Source organism: Anarhichas minor, unplaced genomic scaffold (assembly GCF_050575085.1).
Source record: "Anarhichas minor isolate MPS153535 unplaced genomic scaffold, ASM5057508v1 ptg000022l, whole genome shotgun sequence".
NCBI lineage: Eukaryota > Metazoa > Chordata > Actinopteri > Perciformes > Anarhichadidae > Anarhichas > Anarhichas minor.
In genome coordinates, this window is record NW_027466468.1 from 2,517,361 (window position 1) to 2,540,128 (window position 22,768).

The 22,768-nt window shown below is 47.2% G+C and overlaps 1 protein-coding gene across 1 annotated transcript in view; it reads left to right on the plus strand.

Moving 5' to 3' along the window:
* zfpm2a (zinc finger protein, FOG family member 2a) overlaps positions 1-22,768 on the plus strand; it is a 117,656-nt gene that overhangs the window by 92,181 nt on the left and 2,707 nt on the right. Inside the window, exons 6-7 of the mRNA XM_076096573.1 lie at positions 21,435-21,641; positions 22,318-22,545. Of these exons, the coding sequence (XP_075952688.1) occupies positions 21,435-21,641; positions 22,318-22,545 (435 nt within the window). The remainder of the gene's footprint in view (positions 1-21,434; positions 21,642-22,317; positions 22,546-22,768) is intronic.

Genomic DNA, 22,768 nt, shown 5'->3' on the forward strand with positions numbered 1-22,768 from the left:
TGTGTTTGCTTACCCCCCCCCTCTCTCTCCATCGTAAATAATGGGTCTGCTGCTGCTGCCTGTATTAATTATAATTAGAATGCTGATAATGTGTATGCTCTTTTATTACGGGAGCTGAATCAATTTTACAGTCTTATTCAGCCCCACAAGGTCACACCAAGTTGCCAGGGTGAGAGATGGCTCTTTGTCCGGCCGCTTCTGCAATCAGAGCTGAGGGGACGCGGGCAAGAAGAAAGACCCAAACTGGTCAGGGAGGCGTCTCAGCATCTTCAGCCTCCATGAACTTTTTACTTCGGTGTCGCAGATTCACGAGAGAGGAAGAGCCTCTTTCACCAACATTCAATGATATTCAATGTTGGGGGGGTTAACCTGTTAGCAAACCATTGCTTATTAACACTGGCAGCAGACTTGTGTAAGATTCATTTTTAGTCGGGTTTCTTCCTTTGTTTTGCTCTCTCTTTAGCTCTGCTGATGTATATTTAGGTCTTAAGTTTGCAAACTGCTCCGTTAAAAGGCTGTAGTTAAGACCAACTTGATTGAGTCCAAGTCTAAGACCAGGTCTACCCGAGTACGAGTCAAGACCGAGTCCAAAGCTAACCGAGTCCTGTTCAAGGTTCATAGTGTCCTTCCAATGCTAATATCTACAGATATGTTAAGGAAGGGGCGGAGGGCGGAGACCAAGACAGGTGCAAGACTTCAAAAAAGTGTTCTTGAGTACAACAACCCCTTTTCATGGTGTGAGCAAGCTAGTCACTAACTTTGTCTGCCATTTTGGGCTGGGCTTGTGACCTTCAATGGTTTAATCAGAGCCATAAAGGGGACATGCGACCAAAACAATGAGCGAAAAGAGGCTAAAAACTCAATGCAGAATTGGATGATTGATTATTGTCTGTGGTTGTATCACTGAGAGCAGGCTGGTTCTTACATCTGTATTTTGACACATGGGGAGGATGTCGGGGGGAAAACATCAATCAAACACAGGACTTTCACCCAGGAGGCTGCTGTTCGTGTCCCGTGTGAAACCAAGAGTCATCATTGACTTATTTCACGCTACTTTTGTTCGGTAACTTACGTAACAAACTAACTATTTTAACCCAAACTACAATCTTTTCTTAAACCTATCCAAGTAGATTCGTGGCCTAAACAGCTTCTGCTCTGATCGCTCGTGTTGCTTGACATTTGTAGGAGCGTGTGCGAAAAATGAGCATTCACTTTTTGTAAGACATCATACGAAGGGATCCGTTGCTGTAACGCCTTATCACATTGCACACGTCCATTGTCAATGTAAAAAATAGCGAGTATTTCAGCCTTAAAGCTGTTGACATCTACAATTCTGCTTAACAGGGATTCACACATATTATAGCAATGTCAGTGTCACTTATTTCTCCGCACATTGTTACTTCAATTGACTCTGGCACGTGTTGTCAAAGCACATGCCAGGAAGGTAAAATGCTTTTTCACCAGTACGGTTGTTGGTGGGTTGGTTTGCATTTGTAGACAGTTCACAGGAGAGAGAGTGTGTTTTGTCCAAATGTTGAATCTCAACTTAGTCTAAATTCATAAGGCACCCCACTGGCTTGTTCCTCTGTTTCCCCCGTCCTCGCGTGTCGGACTGTCAGATGGCCCAACAACAATGGATCTCACCGGCCTATCAGCCGGCTCCTACCTTTATGGCTCGCTGCGTGGCTTTAAAGACCGGATTTAGCATGGCTTGGCAAGGTTCAAAACCAACAAACCATGCCACAGATTTTTTTTCTTCTTTTTTTTAATCTGCATATCTGTTTGCCCCATTTTCCACATTTAAAATGCATTGCGTTCAAGTTGCATTAAACTGGTCTCCTCCCACTGTGAGTCCAAGAAGACCACAACGGTTTGTTCCTAATGTCTTCTCACTGAGTCACCTGTTAGAACAAATAAGCTCATAATCTTTACAATAAACATGATCACCCTAATTAATGTTATGCATACACTGGGATTTGTCCAATTAGAGACGCATATTTATAGCCATAGGATGCCGTGTTTCCCAATAGCTACATGGACACGTTGCTATTAAGAGCAGCACACGTATTTGTATATGATGCCCAATTTGCATTTCATGAATAGTCTGCTATCAGTGAACAAACATTTTACATATTTATTTTTCTATTGCCTCATCTCGCCCCTTAATAATTGGGTGTGCATTTCCTTTCTTGGGTGAGTTGTTGTATTTTTTATTTTTTTTGCCTGCGAATGTTAAAATGACCTTGTGTTCGCCTGTGAATGCGTGCATCTGTCATGAAATTATACATTCCATCAGCCCTCATTGAACTGGGCATTGACTCCGAGCCGCAGACTCCGGCTCTGGCAGTGAATCTTGATTATGGATTCTGTGATATTGTAAATGACTTGCGATTCCCTCTGAATGTTTCGGATTAATCGGTTTGTGCAGATGTGGTTCCCTTTTTTTTTTTTTTTTTTTTTTTGGAAGGCGCCATCTTGAACAGTTGCTCATTTCCATTCCGCCATCACATTCTGCATACAAAGCAGATTCCCAGATAGGTAATCCTTGTAAGGTTTTTAGAAGACAGGTTATTAGAGGATCGAGGGCTGTGTGTGTGTGTGTGTGTGTGTGTGCGCACGTGGAGGGAAATTATGTACATTTTTTAAGTTGGTGACAATGAGCTGTGTCTCAAGGCAGGAGACATAGTAACTGTCTCCTTTCACGTCTCACCTAACATCCCACCCCCTTAAAAATGAGCACATAACAGGTACCCCCCCCCCCCCCCCCCCCCACACACACACACATACACACACACACAATCTCCACCTGCTCCCCCCTTTCTCCCTCTTCACCACCGCCACCCAGAATTCTTTGAGACGCCCGAGGCTAAAAAGCTGGTTGCTCTCCCCTGGCTCGCAGCGCACCGCTCTAGATTATTCCTGAATGCCAGAGCTGGTCTGCCCCCATCATCCCGTGGAAAAAAAAACACCAACCCGTCCACCCACCACCCAACCCTGTCTTAAACCCCGACTCTACCTGTCACCTGTCAGACGCACCCCACCTTTAAGTGGCCAGTTATTTTCCGTTGGTTTTAGATGTCTTTCATATCATGGCTCATTAAAGCGCAGCGCAGTAGGCAGCGTATTTACATAGGCTACCGGGGGGAGGTTTTAATTTGCGTCGGTACCGAGCATGACCGGAACTGAAGAGTGCGGCGCCAAAATTACTTTTTCACACGACACCCCTTCCGCCCCCCCCCCCTTTCTGCCGCCACCCTCCCCGCCCTCATCCGTTTCCCATATGAAAACATGTAGCTGGGCGTAATTGCTCGAATGGGGGCACAAAGACGGAGACAGAGCCGTCACCGAGGGGACCAAGGGCTTCTCCCGGGCGACGGACCGGGAGGCCAATCAAAGCCCGCAATGAGCAGTCCGTGGCTGTGATCATCCTACTGCATATATACCATTAGTGTCTTCAGAAAGTCCCAACTCTTTCAGCCGCAACTTCCTCGTTTTTTGTTTTTTTTCCCACTCGCTTTGTCTGGCTGCTACGCTCGTGACTCAGTCCAGAATCCGACTATCCTGCCATCTGCGGCTCCACTTTCATCCCAGTAATGGCTGCGTTTATGTTTGTTTAGTTAATTAGAGGATATTCCTCACTTTCAAATTGATACTTTAATCATTGCAGCTGAGCTGGAGGTGAGTTTTAAATGTATTTAAAGGAGAAAAGAGTTGATTCGCGTTGTTTTGTTTCACATCTTTAGAATGGTTCCCACTTTGTTTTGTTTGTCTTTTAATAGTCAAAATGTCGGGCTTTACTTCCAAATTAGGCCATAATGCCAGTGCCATGTTTGTACAGTAACTATGAAAGAGTTTCTTTTATTTTTTGAGGGCAGGGGGAAGGCCCCTCGACTGAATTATTTACATGACAAGATAGTCGAGCTGCCAACTTCTGCAATTCTATCTCTGACTCCGCGTGGCAGAGGAATAACGTAATTTCCCTGAGACAAGATTTTCAAGAGAGATTCCCCCCAAAAAACAGCAGACCTTTCCCAGTTCCCAAGCAGAGACGCCCCGTATCAGCCGGAGATACCATTATCAGTCTCCGCTTCAAGATTCTGTTCAAAAAGACGCGGAGGGATGGAGGCTAATATTGTCATAAGATGCTCTGTGTCACTCCCCCCCCCACCTCTAAAAAAAATAATAAAAAGTACAAATACACACAGAGCACTGGGAGACTCAGCAGTTGCAGAGTCCGCTCCTCAAACATTTGCTCTCCTCCCACATCTCTCCAAGGACCCGGCCGCTACAAACTGGCTCCCGCGGATCCACTCCAAATAGCAGGCTGTTCATCATGCAGTGTAATAGAACAAGCTCATTCCCTAGCTGCCCCCCCCCCCCCCCCCCCCCGTCTCCTCCCCACATCCACTGATGCTCCTGCTGGCCCTACATCCCATCGCAGTGCTACGATATCAATCAACAGCAACGAGGCTGGCTCCGGCTGGTTCCCCATCACCCCCGCCCAGGCAGGCGCCACACCCCGGCTTGCCATGCAGGACGGACGGACGGACAGACAGACAGACAGACAGACACGTGGCCGTGTGATTGCAGTGTAATTTTGGAAAGCATATTGTCTAATTTCGCCATCTGTCCGGGAGGGAGCGATGGCAGCGTGGAGCTCATTTGCCGTCTGCTTGCTTTATTGCGGCTATACAGAACAAGTTTTTGGAGCGGGATGCGGAGGGCCCCCTCCCCCCCGCTCGCGCATGGCAGCCCACTGGAGCCGGGAGGCGTGTCGAAAAAAACAGGCGTCAGGTTTACCGCCACTCCATCATGGGCAACTGTGTGTCTGACATCCAGAGACACAAATACCTCGGTATGAAACCTCAGATTCAAGCTCTGCCGCTCGAGTACGTTACAAAGTCTCCAGTGTCCTCCGAGGACGAGTTAGAAAACAAAAAAAACCTCTGTGACAGTTCTGAGTCATCTCTCATACCACCAGGCCATCACGAATGTGGTCCAGTTTGCGGCGAATGGTCATATAGACGCGCGCACACGCGCACGCTGTCACACATTGTGGATCACGTCTGGTTCAGCTGCTCCTTGGCTCCGACATTAATACAGAGCAGATTGGTGGAGATCTGCAGCCCTTGTTGTTTGATCTTTCCTCCTCTTGCCACATTTCCTGGCACTGCCCCCCTGCCACACCGCGTGGCGCAGGCAGGACTGGCATGGCCTCAACGTGCCTGCCAGGTTTGTTCTCTGTCTTCTTCCCCTTCCAACTTATTCCCTTATGCCCGCTCCATGGATTCGGTTCTGCAAATTACAAGAGCTCCCCTACCCCCAGCGACAGCCCGGATTCAAGAGACCTTCAATCCGCCAGTTTGTCTTCTTCAGAAAGGAGCGATGCTACCTCGGCCCGCGATGTGTCACTTGGTTGTTGTTTTTTACACCATAATTGTCCTCTGCACTGAATTAGGTTATTGTCCTCATTCTCTTTTTCAAGTTGAGCTGAAACAGTCGCCTCTGAAAATCCCTTTTTGGAACAAGTTATCCCCCCAGATATTATGAGCATTAAGCTGTGAGGCCATGACTGAACATAAGATAGGGACCAAGCTTCACCTGAGAACAAAAGTCATTGCTTAGCCAACAGAAGCAAACTTGAACAAACACTGTATTCTCTTATCAAGACCACCCCTCCCGTTTTCTATTTACTCAGGACCGTCATTTGGCCTCTAATGCCTCAATAGAGAAATTGTTTTTAAAAATCGAATGTATGAATTAAAAGCAAATACATCTCAGAAGGTAAAGGCAGCATCAGCGCCTCCTGTTTAATCTGAAGTATTTGTTCAAAGAATAATGTCTGAAAGTGCCGTACAATGGCGTCCTGTCTCTGCCACTCCTCCCGGGGCTGTGTTCAGGATGGACGGGGAAAAGAAGAAGAAAAAACAGCACAAGCTAATTTAGTAGTAATGTCGCCGCCTCATTTTTTTTTTTACAACAATCTGCCTCCTCTTTTATGACTCGGCATCAGATCTCAGCCTTATCTTCCCCCCTTTTTCTTTTTGCGTTAACCACTTCATTTGTGACTAATGGCACACGCGTGATCGCTATCGCTCTAATTTATTCCAAGTTTAAGATGAAGGGCCGGATAAGGTGCGAGAGACAATAAGTTGAAAAAGCCAGTGTGATGCCTCAGTTAATGAGGCACATCATCAGGTTTTTTTCTTCTTCTTTGCGCCCGCCGGGGTCAAAAGCAGAACGCATGCTGATTGAGAGAAAAGGGGAGGAAAACTGAGATGGCAATTCAGAAACAGAGAGAGAGAGAGAGAGAGAGAGAGAGAGAGCAGAGAGAGCAGAGAGGGAGGGAGGGTGAACCAGGGGTTTCCTTCTGCGGGAATCAGCTTTTGAAGATCATCAGAGCTTTGAAAAGGAAGATGGAGATGAGGGTTAGCCGAGGCCTTCGCGGGAGACACCGACTCTACATAGATACTGCTGATGTCTCAGCTCAGCCAGCTGCACCTTCAGAATGGACGCCGGTGAATCAGAGTCTGTTACTGTTCCTCAAGCACCTGAGACTGGACATTGGTAACACTTTCTACGACAGCCATGTCTATAATGCATCATAGGGATACTTATTATGTGTCATTATCTGCTCATAGCACGGTCTCACTGGCACCTTTTGCAAGGATCCTAGTGTATCACAATTCCTACAGTTGTAATACATTATAATCCTTTCAAAATGCATAATAATCACTATTATACTACATTATATTGTGGCTGCTTTAAGTAACGTTTTGTGTCTAGTTACTGCATGGATTCATGTGGATTCAATATTAAAGCAAGCAATGACCACTTAGTGACTTATAATCACATTATAATGCATTATAACAGTGATATTAATGCATTATAACAGTGATTATTGTATTAAAACTATGGGAATGACCAGGAATTTTATTATGATACTTGACCTTATACGGCCTTATAAAATACTTGATAATGTGTTATGATTATTGTTATAAAACATTATGGATATCTATGAGTATGATAATACAGTGCTATAAGCAGATAAAAACGCGTTATAAGTTTATAATGCATTATAGACATGGGAAGTGTTACCTGCACGTATATTAGTTGGAGAAGAGGTCACTTTTGTTCACATTTTATTGCAATACTGTTTGGACAGCATTTTGTTTTGTTATGTGAAGTGACGTTTTAGTGGTGTACACCTTTAAGAGACAATACACATTTTGAGCATGTGACCACATCTTTTCAGCTACCAGGGTGAAAGTTGTTTGTGAACTCGTAGAGCATCTTTGAATCGATTTCTTTTGCATCGACGCCTCCTTATATATTTTAAATGAAGGCGGGCTAATGAAACGTATAACCAATGATGAACACCTCACTTTGGCTACTCTTCCCTCCCCGTCCACGGAAGAATGAAAAAAAAGAAAAAAAGGCATCTCTCAGGAGTGAACACGGCGTCTCCTAATGCGGAACGCTCGGGATCGGTCCCGTCTCTCAGGCCTCCTGGGCAACATATGGAGCCCTCCAAGTTAGCGCTCAACTTCCCAGCGGCTGTTGTGAAAAGTGCCGCGCTAACTGCAGCCCTCCGAGAGCTAATTAGAAACCCTTGTCCATAAAAACAAAAAATAAAAAACTTGCTTGGAAGTTGCTGTGGGCTGCACCGGGCCCAGCCACGGCAGGATCTGTGCTGCCTGCAAGTTAATACACAACATTTGCATATAATGTCAACGTTTGGCAACCTTCAGCGATGGCCCAGACACTGTTGTGGCAAGCCTTTTGAAACGCATCGATCAAAAAGAAGAGTTTGGGCAGAACATCTGATCATTTACAGCCTTTTAGTATGTGAGAGAGATGTTTGCATCTATTCAAGCCTTTTCTTTTTTTCTATTAGAATTCCGGATGCCTAAATCCTCCCTAATTATGGCTCCCACCCTCCAGTGGTTCAAACTTGTGATTTGTAACAGATAGAATGAAAAATAACAACCCACATAAGAGATCACGGCAATACGCATTTAGCTGCGGAGTAATTAAGCTGTATTAGACTTCATTCATACCTGCCAGAGTGTAATACCGCGCTGTTACACAGTGACGCTTTCAATTAATGAAAACGTCGGGAAAAACCGGCGTGTGTCTGGGATCACCATGCCGGGGTCTAGCTCCACTGTATTTATCACCGCGCTGTAAGCCCAACACAATTACACAGACCTAACATAGTAATTGCTACGTAGCAGCTCTTACAATGGCGGCGATGGAAAATTACCTTGACAGGAAGAGGGGAAAAACGGAGGAAGAGGAGGAAAGGAAGGTGGGGAGGTGGGGGGGGGGCACAACCTTTTACCAAACTGTAAATCATGCTTCACTTTTTAAGAGGTGCCCGGGAAATAAATAATGTCTGAAAGTGCAATGATTTCGGTGATTTAGGGGAAGCTTTTGAGAAGCGTATTACTAGAGGTGACAGCCGGTGGGAGATAGGCAGGTTGTGTTAAGAGGAAAGGATAAGAGGCTATGACATTATGTCTGCAGGGTTACGGTGTCAGAGTCGAGGCGTGAACCACTATTACTGGATCAATACTTCTCAGTTTTGCACTTATCTCTGGCCCCGATGGTTAGCAGCAGCAGCTTTTCTGGATATACACAGGGACTAAATGCCACTACTGAGAGAGGGAGGGGGGGGGCACACCTGCTCCATCGTCTACAACTGGAGAGGGAACAGGAAATGCTCTCCACTGGGCTCGGTGAATATAGGACAGCAGTGTTTTTTTGTTTTTTTCAAACACTTCTTTTGATTCTGTGTTTTTCGCTTCGTGGCTGTGCATTATTGTGCTTCGTCAAGTGCCGTCTCCTTAAGGAGAGCGAGGTCCATCCTGAAAGGAACAAAGACAAAAGTCGAACGCGTGTCATCGCACGTGAGAGAAAAAAAAAAAAAAAGAGGAAACATTGTCACAGTCGGGGAAACAAGGAAAAGTGCGCACTTTCAAGTCTTTCATTAAACTTCTGAAGCCTCTGAGTTAATCCTTGCCGCACGCAGAACAAAAACTCAGCATTCAACAATTATAAAAAATAAAAAAAAAAAGCTAAGAAAGAGGGAAGGGAGAGGAGGGGAGGGGAGGGTTGGTGAGAGAGGGGGGGGGGGGGGGGGGGGTTGGGGACTGGCCTGATCGCTACATATTCATATTCCTATACAGGCGTTATCACTTAAAAGGCTTTCTAATTACAACAACAAGACAAAAACTCCTTGGATTCCTTCCAGACCCGCTAAATGATAAAATAAGCTCGCGCTCTCTCCCTCCGTCTTAATCTCTGCAAAGCACCTTGGAGCCTCATCTCCCAAATACAGGCGAATGAATGTGAAAATGCCATTTGGAGATGCAGGTGTGACATTTGATAAGAAACTTCTGGATTAAATATGTTCTGCTAATGAGGAGCCCAGCTACCCCATCAGGGCAAACTATTGGTGGGATTGTGCGCGCGCTGATAACGCTCGCACACGCGCAAACAACCCAAATTCATTATTAATAAACAGCCGCGGTCCCTCTCGCTCTATCACGCAGAGAGTCTGGATCCAGAGACAGGGATGTCGGGTCTCATTAGAGGAGAGAGGGGGGGTAAGGGTGTACGTGGAGGAGTAGGGGTATCGACTGTTTTCATATTTAGCTGTTTGGGGGCTTTTTTTTGTGTGTGTTTTTGGGGAGGAGGGGGATTTCAAAGCCGTATGTTAATGGGGCATTGAATGTTGGAACAAAAGGGTTGAAAGTTTCAGGGGATCTGGCAGTGAGTGTAATATTCTCTGGCTATAGCTAATACGTGGGAAGAGAGGGGGGATAGCGGGCTAAGCCATCGGTGCAGCGGACTGGGAAGTCCCTGGCCCCGGCTTGACATTTATAACGATTTGGCGAAGATTAAAGCCGTATTACTGCTGTAGTCCATAATGTGGCCCTGTAATGAGGTGCGAGTGCATTACCGTCCTGTGGAAGTTAGCGGCAGTTTCAGACCTTATTTTAACAGGGAGAGACAGAGGGAGGGAGAGAGAGGGAGGGAGGGAGAGAGGGAGGGAGAGCGTGGATACTTGACTGTGCCGTGGTCATCTGCGGCGGGAGCGTCCGAGGCTCCGGAGGCCTGCCAGTTCGAGGCTGAGGCTGCCACCGTTGAGGACTTGTCAGTCTAAACCAGCTTAGTTCAGCCAGCCAGCAAAGTGTCTCCGACTGACAGGCGGCACTTTGTTACTCGGACCAGTAACTGGAGGTCCATGTCTGACTGCTGCCTGGAAATATTTTATATTCAAATAGAAAATTACAAATGGACTGTGTTATTCCAGGCACAGCGTATAGCAGTTCTTTTCTTTTTAAAGGTGCACAAACTCATAAAGCTTTAGGAATTCTGCCAGCTCTCTGTTTTGACAATTACTATTTTGGCCTGGTGGCTTATTTTATTTAGTTTTTTACGGTACACATAAAAAATACACACACGCACACACACACACACACACACACACGCACACACAGTGGTGCCAATTCTAAATCCAGCCACGAGAAAAAAATGAATATTCTAAAAAGGTGTTAAAAAATGCACGCGTTATCTGCGAAAATAAAGAAAAAGAAGAAGAAAGAAAAAAAAACACAGGTAATATTGCGTTGGCGTGTGCAAATGAAGGTTGCAGGTGTCGTCCGTCCATTTAAAACGCTCTTTGTGATGTTAATTAGTTGTTAGCGCAATTTCCCAGCCTCCGCCATCAAGCGTGAGAAGTTCAGAGACCTGCTGTTAGCTGAGAGTCGGCGCCATGGCACCGCTTCAAGAGCTCCCGAACAGGACGGCCGGTGATAACGAACAGGTGATGGGGCCTGATGATGCCTATGGCAGCAGGATATTGCGGAGACAATTGAATTCGTGGGGGTAGAAATGAATCTCCTGGACAGCGTATCAAATGTTAAAACAACACACATTGCATGCAATTTGCTTATGCAGGAGGGTGATAAAGTGTGCTTATTTAAAAGATAAACAAAGGGGGGGGGGGGGATCTCGTGCAGTAAATTGTGCATGTGTGGTTCGTTTCCCTATGAGTAACGCCAGAGGTTTATAGTCCCAGACACAGGCAGCAGTACTTTATGGCTCCTCTGTTTGGGTGATAGCAGTATTTATGATATTGGAATTTATGTCGTCCGGTGTCCACACTGTCTGCGAGCTAGCGCTGGACTGTGTGTAAATGTGCTTCAGGAGATTCGGTGTTTGTCTGGTGTTGGAGTGAACGCCTTTGGATGATGTCAGCTTCAGCAAGAGGTCAGATTTGTTATCCCCCCCCCACTCCCTCCGTGCTCCTGGCCTCCCAAGGTTAAACCACGACAGTCCCAAGTTTCTGTCGAGGAGCGAAAGCCACTCGAACAGAGAGGAGTTTCATCTCCTCAGCTCCTGCTTCAGCTAATCTTAACCCCCCCCCTCCCCCTCACAATGACATTTCCACTCCGGTTCCTCCGACTTCCACCGGACGTGTTTGCTCTCCCTCCGCTGCTCGTGTCGCGTTAAGATTTTAAACGGCAAACATAAAATGCGGGAGATAACCTGCGAGCAAAAGAAGCAGAAGAAGAAGAAGAAAAAAAAAAAAGCTTTGGAGAGACTTGACTCCAAAACATTATTTTAAAGACCAGATCTGAGAGCTCCGGCGCAGCAGTCGCGAGCGATTATCTGCTGTGATCCCTCCACGATGCACCAAAGTCATTCATCTGCCGATCCTCCCACACACACACAAGCACCAACGCACAGCCCTATGCAAAGGCAGACCCCCTAATCATGTCGACACCGTGTGTCAGTGCCGTGGATGAGCAGGGCCTAGAGATGAGAAAGGCTCTGTAAACACGGGCAGCCACCCCCCACCCCCCACCCACCCAACGCTCCTCGGAATAAGCAAATGGGAAGATTTAGGGATTTTGCCGGGGCCCAACTTTGTAGCATCGGCTCAGGGTCCTTTTCCGGGGTGCTGCCTATGGGATATTGTTCTTAGCTTATGATGTGCCGCGCGCCCGTTATAAGCTGTGTGTCTTCTGTCAATAGTATTACAACCCCCCCCGACTCCTTTGGATTTAACTCTTTAGCATCCCACACATATTGTCTATATGACCGTTGCTGTTGACCTCTAACATTCCGATAAACCACCAGGATCTTTATGAAGGAACTCTTATTATACGGCTGCAGACATTTCTTTTTTCCCATTCGACCTCATTGAAGTTCTTTTTTTTCCCTCCAGCACCGTTCGATTATGAACTATCACGACAGACTAGTAAATCCAGCGCGCATCAACTGTGTGCGTTCCATAAACAGGCCGACCCAATTGGCTGCATCGAATGGGATGTATATTAACGAGAGTCAGGCGCGCCCCCTCTCCCCTGTCAGGATTCCATTATGGAGCCCGCTCCCACCCCTTGTTTTGATACAGCGGTAATTTAAAGACCGATCTTAATTGACTTGTTGTTTTTTTTTCTTTCCTGTTTTCTTCCCGCATGTCTGTCGGAGCTTGCGCATGCACCGCAGCGAGAGTCTTGTTTCTTTATTGGGCCACACACAATGTACCGAGTTCAATTTTACCATTCATAATGAATGCAGCCTCGCCATTCAAATGCAGCCATAAGCACACAGCAGATAAGAATTTAATTAAATGTAGATTAAAACCAAACAGGAAAACACACTGGCTGATAATTTTTTATCACGTCCCCTGGTCATATTTTTTTCTCCCCCACCCACCCCTCCCCACCCTCGTACTTTCGACTTGTTCTTCCTTGGGCTACATCTTTTCAGCTTGCCAAAAGTGGCGAAACACCTCACACATCTCACCGTGGCGCCGCGAGATTGTGTAAAATGCAAAGCGGAGGGGCGGTCACACGATTAATCAGAATCCTCGTGTCTGGGGAGGATGGAGGCTGGCGGAGGATTGAGGGAGGGGGAATGAAGGGGGGGGGGGGGGGTGTACAGGGGTGCAAGGAAGGAATTAGTTGCTTCAATCCCAAATTTGCATCATATTCCAGAGGACAACCCCGGCACTGTAGGCAAGGGGAAAACATATCTCGCTCTCTGCAGGAACAATTAAATATTTTTTTTTTTGCGACAATGCTGAATAAATGTCACCTTCAGTATCAAATTGTCCATGCTTGCTAAACATGGTGTTACCAGCGAGTGCCTGGAAAGCATGCCCGAGCCGGGAGAAACCACTATTTTAGATGTGGACCGCAGCCTCACACTAACGCGCTGTAACACACATTCAGGAGCTGTTCACCTCGGGCGCTAACGGCGTGCTGAACTCCACCAGGGATACCAGGGAGGGAAAACAGACAACTGCAGGGATCTCCCCACTACTGCACCCGGGTGCTCGGTCACATATTAAACACATTGTTTATTTTATATTAAAGGTTTGTACACTGCTAGAACCCCCCCCCGTGGTGTGTTTTAATTATCATGAAAACCAACAGAAAGGCCTTCTCAAATACCTGAATGCAGCCTTGGTGTTAATGCTCACCATTTTTTTATTTTTCTTTCAGAAGAAATACATAAATTTCCCACCATCTGCTGGACTTATCATGTAGCATATTTCACTCGCATCCAGCTCTTTTTTCTAACAGTTTCAGACAGCTGTTCCATTAGATGTCTGCCTGAATGACTTGAAAGATATATTCTGCTCTTCAAATGTTGTTGTTTTTTGTTGAGTTTTTTTTTTAATCAGAAGTGATGGTCTCATCTCCTGCACGCACACACACAGGTTCTCAGCGATGTGCTCGCAGTGGGAAACCGGATGATTGTAAATTGTAATTTGTGACCGTAGTGATGCGAGTGTCGCTGCAGCAGAGAGGTTGGAAACGCGGTGTTTGGTAACATGGTGGTGGGCTTTAGCGCTTGTGCCATCCCGGGGCCTCCACAGCGGCTGACACCGCTGCCGCTGCCTGCCTGCCTGCCTGCCTGGCTGGCTGGCTGTGCCCGCGGCCCGCCTGCCCACCGCGCCGGCGCTGCAACTCAGTTCCACTCTATTACCCTCACGCAGGCGATTGGCCTTTTCTGTGGGGAAAAGAGCAATTTCCTGTCGCAGTCTGTTTGATCAAGTGCTAAACCCTTGTGATCAATAGAGAGACAGATGTCGGCTCCAGATGGCCGCGTGGTGATACCTGGGGCAGCGCGGGGGCTTGCCAGGACGACAGAATGGCAATGAGCAAGGGCAGCGGCTGTGCTCCCGACGCACCAGCCACCGGGACACAATGTGACAAACGCAATTAGGCCTTTTAGCTGCCGATTATTTATTTCCCTCGCAAACCGACAGAAAATTTAATTAGCGCATACTTTAAGCAATATGTAGAATTACAGGGGTGCAGAGACAGAGGGCATGCTGGGATGTTGCACCGGTGACTGGTGTCTGTGTCTGTGTCTGTGTGTGCATTGCTGTGAGCACCACATTAGCGCGCCTGCAATGAGCCACAGAGGCACTTTGCGAAAGAGAAATGTGCGTGTTTTTAAGGCGCAAATCAACGAGCGTTCATGAAGGGAAAAAGACACTTCATACATTCTCTTCCTTAGATCAATAATGTTGAATTTCAAAATGGATGACAGGTGCATCTCCCTGGCTGTCTGTCCTTCTGGAGAGGGAGAAAATAACTGCCAGCACCAGAAAGCCAAAATAGACCTTTCCAAAAGAGGAGAGACAGTGGAGGAGAGAGGCTCCCATTTTTTTATTTTTAAACGGCAAGCATTTGCATTAGGGCTGGCATCCACCATACAACCCCCCCCCCCCCCCACCACACCCACACACACACACTTAAAAACGCACACAGACTGGCAAGCCTGGCCCATGTGGCGTGGGGCCGGAGCCATGTTGGAGGAACCACTGAGGCGCGTGGCGATGGCGCGCCGCTCTCCCAGGACAAACCGAGCTCACCGGCGTTGGCCCTCCGCCGTTCACCTGCTCCCGCCGAGGCATGATGGGTAGAGGGGACAGGGGCCACGGGGCCGCAGCTGGAGGAGGGGGGGGGGTACAGCAACACAGCGGCGCCCTGTCACGATGGGGTCTTCTGGTCCCATTAGCAGGGCTCGGTCAGGACGGGGCCCTCGACCAGCCTGCCGCCGCAGCGGGGGGCCCGCAGTAAACACATGTCGACCGGCCCCAGCCGGGACACAGGCAGCGCTACCCGCGGAGGGGGACGGCTAATGGAGCGCTCAGTGGGACGAACCTGTCCAAATAAAGAATAAAGCGGTGTGGAGCGGGAAGAGGAGCCAGTCAGAGTCGACTCCACTCTGCCGTGGAACAGGGAGGAGCCGACTGTGTGTGGCAGCTAATGAGAGGGAGCAGCTTTGTGCTGGAGCAATTTGGGGCTGTTATTGTCTCAGAGTGACAGCGCAGAACTCACACGTGTTACCTGCAATAGAGGAAGGGCAAATTATCCTCGATAGCCCTGTATTTTTGACAGAGGGGGTTTTGTTTTTTGGGATAAAATGCCAAAAAGATTTATTTATTTTTGAGCATCTTAAAATAGTTTCTTTAAAAATCTGATTAAAACGGGTGATGCTTGGAGTTTTACATTTTCCTCCATTAAATATGAACACATTTGTATAAATTGAAAACATTGCATTGCACTCTAATATAGCTGCTAATTCACATCTCGAGTTTTTTTTTCTTTCACTCCCTCTCTCTCTCTCAAAATGATTACAACACCATTACCAGGCAAACATCCTCCTGCCAGTGTCGTTCTCACTGTGTCGAACAAGCGTCTCCAGAGACTAGACGGAGACTCCGTTCTTTTTAATTTCAAAGTGAAATGTTTTTAATTTTTCTTTTTTTTCTTTTTTAACCCCAGCAAAACATTCGCTGAATCACTGCAGTACTCTGTCTTCAAACAGTTCATGAATGTGCGCTGAATGACATTGTTCGGCGCCGCGCTGCTTTTAATGTCTTTGTTGCCCGTGAATGTATACCGGAGAGGGGAGCGGCGTGCGCGCAGGCTCCCCTGGGAGGACTTCTTTTTTTTTTTTTTTTTTTTTTAAATTTGTGGATTTTGACCCGCGTGCCATTCGCTCGAGGCCATCCATGAGCTCTCGGTTGCCGACTATATCTGCAAACGAAAACCACAAAAAAACACTTGATGCTAAAAATGAGTGTGGACGCTGCAGTGCAGAAGGAGGGATCAATCTGGGTGTTTTTTCCTCTTCTTTTTGTGTGTGTGGGGGGGGGGGGGGTCAGGCAAGACAAGGCGAGTCAGGGCTCTGTAAACACATATTTACTGAAATATGTATTTAGTCCTCTGGGACTAAATACATTTACATTTTTTTACTGCTGCAATTTAAAAAATTTAGAAATTTAAAATATGTAAAAAGATAATAATGATACTAAATAATAATAATGATACTAAAAATGATTTGTAAATATAAAAAACATAACTTTCTGGTATGCTTGATCACTGCCATTACAGTAATGAATCTATAACGGACAATATTATTAAACATAAAAATAGAAAAAGAAATCATAGATTTTAGTCCCACATTCAAGCTTACTCGACGCAAAGATCAAGTCCACATGAAGTCAGAAGAATGCCTTTTTCATCCCAATACATTGCTCATGAGAGAGGAAGCTGTGTAGCTCCTACCTGCTAGGACGCACAGGCAGTCTGGCGCCTACACGCTGCTCTGCCGTGTCTGAGGCGTCTCTGCATCATCACAGCAACAAAAACACGCATCCACCGCGCTGCGGGTTGAGCAAGAGAAGAGCGCCTCCTGGTGGCCGGGACACCACAGGGGAGGAAGGAGGAAGGAAGGAGGGAGGGAAGAGAGATGGAAAGGGGGTGAGGGGGGGGGAGAGAGTCAATCTGTGTCAGTGCCTTGGTGAAATAATAGTAGTCAGCTAATTCTAGTTTAGTGTACCGTCAATAATAGTAAGCTTGTTTGACCCCGTGAATGATGTTCCCCGCTCGGGTCTAACTCAGCGTTTCCCCCTCTCTCTCTCTCTCTCTCCCTCTCTCCCTCTCTCCCCCTCTCTCTCTCTCTCTCTCTCCCTCTCCCCCTCTCTCTCTCTCTCTCCCTCTCCCCCTCTCTCTCTCTCTCTCCCTCTCCCCCTCTCCCCCTCTCTCCCTCTCTCTCTCTCTCTCTGCTGGTTTATGGGGGATCGTGACGGTGAGCTTGACAGCCATGAGTCACCCTAATGTGTGTGTGAAACGGTCCAAATATTTACCTGCGTTCACGAGGAGGCCTTGTTTAGCGCTCACCTGTGTGCTGTCAGTCAGGGCGCAGGATCTATATTGTTCATCCGCGGTTTGCGGCACAAACAAGGTCCGAGGGAAGTTGACCGGGAAGTGATAAAGCTCAGTTAACAAATGAAATAAATAATGCAATGGTTAACAACGGCGCCGACGCAGCTACTTGATATGCGCAGGTGCGATGGAAGCTTGTTCCCGTTTGACCGCGAGGAGTTTGGGGAGCTGATGAGAAGACAAGAGGAGTAGAGAGGTCTTTAATTACAACCCTCTCTGTGGCTTCAGGCGCCACTAGCCTCGCTTTGCAATTAAGACCAGCAGTTAGCGCGAGGGGGCCAACAGACGGAGACGACAACTTAAAGGAGCAGAATAAGAAGGAAAAAAAAGAAATCCGCACCGAGCTTGACAAAGAGAAATTAGATGTAGATTTGAAACTTTTGCTCTTTTAAAAATGCATAAAGTGGCACTTCTTCTCTCCTGTTTCTCTAAGTGCCCCGTGGTGCTTTGAGGCACGTGACCCCTGGGTGCCAATGGGCCCCAGAAGCCCCATTGAGCCCCTCCCTGTGATATGTGGCTGCGGTGCAGTGGGGACCGTATACTCGGGCGCCGTAATGGCCTCTGCATGGGTAATGTGTTTGGACAGATGGGAGAGGCAAGTGCTGATGTGCTTAACTACGCATTTTACAGCTCAACTATTAAAGAGTTGTGCTGTTTACACACCAACATTTTTGAATACCTGTCTTCAGGCCAGTTTAATTATCCGGGCCCCTTCTGTTATTTATTTATTTGTATAATTTTTTTGCCTGCTTTGTTGTCTCTCCGCTTTTTGCGCGAGGCGTGAGAGATTTGTTTGCGGGTTTCATTAAGATATGGTGGTCGGCAGCACGGTTTGCAGGGAGCCAAAAATTAAAATAAAAATTATTCCTGCCCAAGTATCTCATGCTCTATTCTCCTTGCCCCCCTCCCCCCATACATACACAGATACTGTACACATCCGTTTTCTTATAAAGTCATTTAAAGTGAGGAAATAAAAAAATGCCCTGTGATGCCTGCACTTTGAAATCTCTCGGGGCTTTAGGCGAAAGGGAGGCGACACGCGGCCCCCCGAGTCCCTGCGATTCATCCTGAGACATTTGATTAGTTTATAAGTGCTTATAGAAGGGAAAAAAGGGGGTCTGCATTATAATTTTTTGTTTCATGAATTCCCTCATATGTTCATCTTCAACTGCGTGTTCAAATGAAGCGTTAATCAAAGGGGAGGAGAGGAGGAGAGGGCATTTAGCCAGCAGAGCCGCAGTCTCAGGGCCTCGGTGAGCTGGTAGATATGCTATTGAGAGACTGCAGGAAGCAGTGGTTTTTTAATTATCTGGACTACGTACAGGATGCCGTTTTTTGATTGTTTTAATGAGGCAGCTGGCCTATTGTCTCCCTTTAATTCCTCCATTGTTTTTAGAATATGTCATAGTTCTTTATTCTTTTATCAGGTGCTCTGCAGGAGGATTCAGACAATAGCCGTCGTTCCAACTGCATTGGCCACTGCACAAAGGCAGCTCACTGCAGACAGTTAGCAGGCAAACAAGTGCAAATCGCAAACTGCACTTTCCCCCCCCCGGCCTTTCCCCCAGTTTCGCCACACAACGGGGGTTTTTTTCTCGGTCCTTTCGCTCCAACTCTTGACCCCATCCCGGCTCAACTCTTCCACCGCCATTGTCGTCGGTGGCTCACCTGCGTTCCTGTGATTTAAATCACCTGTCTTGAAGAAGGGCTGGCAGAGGGAAACAGCTATGACCAATCTTTCTGTTGAGCTCCTTCATGGAATATATACATTTTATTTTGTCTGTTGCCCACCGGTTCTCTATGCCTTGCATCTTCTTATGTGCATGATGCAGGCACTGCAGGTACTTTGATTGCAGTTGATAGTGTGCAAACGTGCAGATGTTACGGCTGCACAATCACACATTTTGGTGTAAGGTGTCGTTTCAAACCATAATCCTGCAGCCGGAGCACATGTATCTCAGTAGCTCGTCTTGGTTGAGTGACTGTAACAAGTGCTGCCTCAGTGTTTTTGTGTGGCTCGGTAAAACTGGGACACGCAGTCCTAAAAACTCACTTCCAGCATTCCTCGCACACAACAGATGGATCCGCAGCACTCTTGGCTGAAGGGATGCAATCGGAGCGCATACTCCGCCGGAGAAAAAAAGGGAAAAAACGCAGTAAAAACATTTAAATCGGCTTCATTTGGGCTGAGGGGGAAGAGTACAGCATCTTTGATTTGGATTGATCCACAAAAAACAGTGATTTGTATCGGAGCGTCAGCGGGGCCTAGTTCATCATTCTCTTTGTAAGCTGAGCGCGTGTGAACTAAGAGATTCATTCGGAGGCGAGAAACTTTTTGTGGCTGCGACTGCGATATGTTCCCCGCCATTGTCGCTGGCAGTTTGTATCTACCTTGATGGTAACTTGGGCAGACAGTGGAGGGGAGTTTTGTTATTTTAATTAGGAGATAAAAATTCAAAGGACCTCTCCAGGCAGTGTGTGGTATGACAGAATCAAAACGATGAAGTGGAGCGGCCTGAAGTGTGCGTCTCGTCACAGCAGATTGGCCGACAGATAGGCGCTGCTCTTTAAAGCGGCGCTGACATGCACACGCTGGCACACACACACACACACACACACACACACACACACACACACAGGAAGCAAGCCTGCACACAAATGGGACTTTGAAAGATAGCATATTTTAATACTATTTCACTCCTTTGACACGTTTGTGCTGGTCTAATTTCCAGCACTTCACCGGCAGATAGGAAGGGGCTAGGGAGGTTTTAATCAAAACAGCGATGTGAAATATGTAATATTCAATTTGGAATTAAAATAATGGGGCAAATCCACGACGAGAACCTATGATTTACACATAAAGCGTGTCGTAATGGTGTGAAGTCCTGGTGGCTGATTGTTGTCATGCAGAGCTGCACTGGAGAACCTTCTCTGCATCTGCAAGATGGTTTTAAACATGAGTAATCAGTGTTCCATGTATGTGTGTGTGTGTGGCGGGGCTCTTCTAGCCCCCCCCCCCCCCCCTGCCTTCACACCTCTCTCCTCAGGACTCTCTTTATTCCACATCAGCCGGGGCTCAAAATCACATGTCCCCTCTCAGCCTGACACTCCGTCGCCATGTTTGCACATCTTTGAGAGCCAACAGCGGCGCTTTAATTAATTGTCCGGCTTTCCTCAGAAACAATGTCCTAATTCTGCCATTTAGCAGGAGCGTATCATGGTTTGTTGTTATCTCCCCGGCCAGATTTCTGTAAATAGTCACATTAAAAACTTTAATCTCTTCAATGGAAAATGAAGTGCAGCTGAAAAGCCTGTCATGTGCCGAGATAAATATTATCTAAGCTAAAACCTTCACTCTCTCTTCCCTCCCCGCTTCCTTCTTCCCGCACCCCCCCATCCCCATCCCCCTTTCTCTGACTTAATGAATATGTTCAGAAGATTTCAGAGGAATGCTTAATCCCAAAACACAACAATCTAATAATGTGAAGGACCTGTCTCAGTGTTCTAGCTGACAACAGCAACTGTAGGCTAGAGTTTACCCGGCTGAGGTTTGCCTCGCTGCTGGTAAAGACCTTTGAGTGACAGTAAAAAGACAGAAATGATCTTTTAAAGGGTTCGTCCACCCAATTTTGGCAAAAACATATTTTCTCATTCACCTCTGCCTGGGTAGTTCCGGCTTGATTTGAAGAGGTTTTTAGATATCAGTCTATGAGATTTCTGCCGACACGCCAAATCAGTGGAGGTGAATGGGGTTTCATGCGCAGTGCCCATAGCCTTGACATTTAGGTGTCTTTCCAGAAACTGTTTCTCTGTCTTCAGACCTTTTCTTGGAGCTACATCAAACACAGCCCTCATGAGTATCCAGAGCAACGGGTGGGCACTGATTTTGGAAAGACGCGTTGCTGTGGAAACGTTCGACTGCCATTTTTTCCAATGTTGTGACGACCACAAACACCATTTCACTGTTATGCAACATGCCATTAAAAACGCTGAGTTGTAGAGATGTTGTGCACGCCACCCAAGGCGAGCACAAGTATGAGTACGCCCTGACATTCAAGTCCAGCACGACTCGTGTGTACATGCAGCAAAAGCTTCTTGTTTTGCTGTTTTTCTTCCCTCGCAGCAAGCATTTAATCGTCTCCTCCATCTCTCTGCTTTGTCCAGGTGGCCAACTGTGGTGCACCACCACCAAGAACATGATGGAGGGCGAGGAGCTGGTGGCGTTCGCCGTGGACTTTGACTCGCGTCTGCAGGCGGTGAACCACATGTCTCTGAGCGAGGGCATGTACCCAGCCAGGCTGCTGGACAGCATCCAGCTCCTGCCGCAGCAGGCCGCCATGGCGTCCATCCTGCCCACCGCCATCGTCAACAGTAAGTGTCCGTGCGCCGAAACAGGAGCGCGGGGAGCTGGAACGAGACGGGCCTTTGTTTAGACTCCCCTTCTGTCTCTCTCTCTCTCTCTCACACACACACACACACACACACACACACACACACACACACACACACACACACACACACGAGTCCGCTGCCTGCACTCAGTCACCTGCTTAACAAGGAGCGTCGTCTCCGCCGGGCGTAGATTAACCCAGATGAGTCTCTGCACTGGAGATAAGAGCCATCGACCTTCAAGTTTTGGGTTCACATAAACACACAGAGGCTCGCACGAACGTGTTAATTGCAAAATACACGCCTCATGCAAATAGTGTGTTTGTTTACTTAGCGAGGGCTATCTGGGTTCAGCTCGACAGGGAGGCTTCTGTAAGCAGATGGTCCAGTGTTCTTGTTTGCCCTTGAGAAAGGGCACCAACCGAGTGGTAGCAACGCAGCGATACGCAGCAGCTGAGGATTTGGTGGGAAAAGCCTTTTAACACGGGCTTTGAGAGTCAGAGCTGTACAAGTGGAGAAGGAGGAGGAGTATATGCGTGGGTGCGTGGGTGCGTGCATGCATGCGTGCAAGCTCTTTATCTTTGTGCATGAATGTGAAAGTGCCGGATATATCCTGATATCGTGTCCCCTTTGTCCCCTTTTTTCCGTGTCCCTCCAGAGGACATCTTCCCTTGCAAGGCATGTGGAATCTGGTTTCGGAGCGAGAGGAACCTGCAGGCCCATCTGATGTACTACTGCAGCGGGCGGCTGAGGGAGCCAGAGACGGTGGTGGATGAAAACGACAACGGTCCCCATCAGACGGCCAGCATGTGCCCCCTCCCGCAGTGCAACAAGAGCTTCTCCGGAGCCAGGGCCCTGGAAATGCACCTGAGCACCTCACACAGTGGTGAGTGACAGCGTCATGCATGAAAGAGTTTGTGCAAAAAGATTATAAACCCATCCGATTGAAAACATTGTTTTTTTTATATATTACTGTTCTTGATGATGGCTACTTTCAATTCATTGTTAAAATAAAGGGTGTTTTAGAAACAAGACACAAGGACAGAGTTTTACACAGGTTTGGAAAAATGTCATTTATTTTCAAAAAATATACATATCCTCCTGTCAGC